Here is a 2,919-nt window from a genome sequence, read left to right on the forward strand (position 1 = left end):
CCCGAGAAACTCGTGTCGGGGGCGTGGGGGGCGCGGGAGGAGCTGCTGCCGCTTTGCCAAGAACGGCTGCGAGCCGTGATTGCAACTGGAGGTCGCTCGTAGCGTGTCGTTCCCCCCCTCCCCGGCGGCCTCTCCCTTCTGGCGCGCACTCGAGCAGCGCACGCGGCTGACCCTCGGCCCCCCAAACCCTCTGCACACCAGGCCGCCTGTGCATCGAGGTGACGTCCACGTCCAAGATTGCCACGATTAGCGAGCCGCTTTGCATTGGCTGCGGCATCGTGAGTAGAGATATGCGAGGGGGGGGGGGGGGGGGGGGGGGGGGGGGAAGAGACTTGCAGTCTGTGTGTTGCGCTTGTTGCCCTCTCTGACGCGCGGCCCATTTCGCACACACAAAGTGCCCCAAGAAGTGTCCCTTTGAGGCCATCACCATCATCAAGCTGCCGACGAACCTGGAGGATCAAACGACGCATCGCTACTCTGCCAACTCGTTCAAGCTGCATCGGCTGCCCGTGCCGCGTGCGGGCCAGGTGCTGGGCCTGGTGGGCACAAACGGCATTGGCAAGTCGACGGCGCTCAAGATTCTCGCGGGCAAGCAGAAGCCCAACCTGGGGCGCTTCGACGAGCCGCCGGACTGGCAGGAGATCCTCAAGTACTTTCGCGGCTCGGAGCTGCAGAACTTCTTCACAAAGGTGCTCGAGGACAACATCAAGGCCCTCATCAAGCCGCAGTACGTCGACCATATCCCGCGCGCCATCAAGGGCAAGGCCACCGTCAACGAGATGCTCGACGGCAAGCTGGAGCGCGTCGAGTCAAAGGAGGAAATCATCAGCGTGCTCGACCTCAAGCAGGTGCTCGAGCGCGACGTCAAGCAGCTCTCCGGCGGCGAGCTGCAGCGCTTCGCCATTGGCATGAGCTGTGTGCAGAAGGCCAACATGTGAGTTTGCGTGCGCGTCATGGGAGTGGGCGGCTTGGGGCTGAGGAGCGAGTTTGCTACCCCTTTGCTTCGCGCTTGCCCCATCTTCCCCCCCCCCCCCACACCTTGCTCACACCCTCCAAAAGGTACATGTTCGACGAGCCTTCGTCGTACCTCGACGTCAAGCAGCGTCTGAATGCCGCGCGCATGATCCGCAAGCTGCTCGACAACGACACGTACGTCATTGCCGTCGAGCACGACCTGAGTGTGCTCGACTATCTCTCCGACTTCATCTGCTGTCTCTACGGCGTGCCGAGCGTGTATGGCGTCGTGACGGTGCCGAGTCCCGTGCGCGATGGTGAGTGTTGGAGAGACACAAGAGGGGGCGAGGCAAGGGTGCGGCTGCTGAGACCAATTTCCCGCGCGCGCACAAAACAAACAGGCATCAACATCTTCCTCGACGGCTTCATTCCCGCAGAGAACATGCGCTTCCGCGACGAGTCGCTCACATTCAAGATTGCAGAGACGGCAGACGAGATTGTGCACCGCACGCGCAAGTTTGAGTACCCCAGCATGCGCAAGACGCTCGGCAACTTCCACCTCGAGATCGAGGGCGGCGAGTTTGCCGACTCTGAGATTCTCGTCTTTCTGGGCGAGAATGGCACGGGCAAGACGACGTGAGTTGCGTGCTGCAGCGACTCAAGCATGCACCTCCCCCCTGACGAAATGCACCACGCGCGCGCCAGATTCGTCAAGATGCTAGCCGGCAAGCTGGAGGCGGATCCGGGCACGCCCAAGCCTCCGGAGCTGAACGTCTCCTTGAAGCCGCAGACGATTGCGCCCAAGTTCCAGGGCACGGTGCGCATGCTGCTCATCAAGCAGATCAAGGGCGCCTTTATGCACCCGCAGTTTACCGCAGACGTCGTCAAGCCGATGCAGCTCGACAACATCATCGACCAGGACGTGCAGACGCTGTCGGGCGGCGAACTGCAGCGCGTGGCGCTCGTTATGGCCCTCGGCAAGCCGGCTGATATCTACCTCATCGACGAGCCTTCTGCGTACCTTGAGTGGGTATGCGCGGCCCCCTCTCCTTCCTGCATTGCCGCTGACTTCAACCTTGCGCAGCTCGGAGCAGCGCATCATTGCCGCACGCGTCATCAAGCGCTTCATCCTGCACAGCAAAAAGACGGCCATGATCATCGAGCACGACATCATCATGGCCACCTACCTCGCCGACCGCGTCGTCGTCTACGAGGGCCAGCCGTCCGTGTCGGCAACGGCCAAGCGGCCCGAGTCGCTGTGTGAGTCCTCCCCCCCCCCCACCGCGGGGTTAGCGCGGCCCAGCAGAGGAGGGGAAGAGGGGCAATGTGGGATGCGGAAAGAGTAAAAGGGGCGGCGCAAAGGATTGAAAGGTGGACTGACCCACACACTCCCTATATCTCTCTCTCTCTCTCTCTCTCTCCCCCCGCGCAGTGACGGGCATGAACAAGTTCCTAGCCGCGCTCGAGGTCAGCATGCGGAGAGATCCGACCAACTACGTGCGTGTCTTTCTTTTTTGCCTTGCTCTCCCCCTCCTCCCCTACTCTCGCCTCTTGTCAGCCAAATTGACCTTCTCCCATGCTCTGTCTCACTCCGCCCCTCCCCCCCCCCCCCCCCCCCCCCCACACGCAGGACGACGAGGCCTAAAGACCAGATCATCCTTGCACGATTGCACGGTGGGGGGCAAGGGGCCTTTTTTTTGCCAAAAAGACGGGAAAGGGAGAGGAGAGGGCAAAGGCTGGCCATCAGCCATGCGCGCACGCACGGCGCGCAACGCGCGACGCCGTTCGGGCCGCGCCCCTGTCCTTCTATCATCGGGGGGCATGGAGGACTTTCCTCCCCCCCTCCCCCCCTCCCCCCCTCCTTCCCCCTTCCTGTCGCTCTCTAGAGGTGCAATCTTTTCTTCTGCAGACCCCTCGCATTGAAGATTTCAGATCACCCTCGAGTGTGCAAGATTTGCATGGAAT

At 62.1% G+C, this 2,919-nt stretch overlaps 1 protein-coding gene across 1 annotated transcript; it reads left to right on the forward strand.

The window, feature by feature from the left end:
• Positions 1–606: 606 nt before the first annotated feature.
• On the forward strand, positions 607–2,361 carry FA09DRAFT_59317 (P-loop containing nucleoside triphosphate hydrolase protein). The gene is made up of 5 exons (XM_025745735.1): positions 607–934; positions 1,060–1,271; positions 1,356–1,590; positions 1,660–1,980; positions 2,039–2,361. The coding sequence occupies exons 1-5, from the start codon at positions 780–782 to the stop codon at positions 2,298–2,300; spliced, it is 1,185 nt and encodes a 394-aa protein (XP_025597347.1). The 5' UTR covers positions 607–779; the 3' UTR covers positions 2,301–2,361.
• Positions 2,362–2,919: the final 558 nt, after the last annotated feature.

The sequence above is a fragment of the Tilletiopsis washingtonensis genome (assembly GCF_003144115.1).
Source record: "Tilletiopsis washingtonensis strain MCA 4186 unplaced genomic scaffold FA09scaffold_14, whole genome shotgun sequence".
NCBI lineage: Eukaryota > Fungi > Basidiomycota > Exobasidiomycetes > Entylomatales > Tilletiopsis > Tilletiopsis washingtonensis.

Excerpts from the sequence above, each read along its gene's own strand:
- FA09DRAFT_59317 (XM_025745735.1), top strand. The coding sequence starts at position 780 with ATGCTCGACGGCAAGCTGGAGCGCGTCGAGTCAAAGGAGGAAATCATC. Across the intron at positions 1,272-1,355 it reads GCCGAGTCCCGTGCGCGATG|GCATCAACATCTTCCTCGAC; the intron begins GTGAGTGTTGGA and ends CAAAACAAACAG. Across the intron at positions 1,981-2,038 it reads GAGCCTTCTGCGTACCTTGA|CTCGGAGCAGCGCATCATTG; the intron begins GTGGGTATGCGC and ends AACCTTGCGCAG.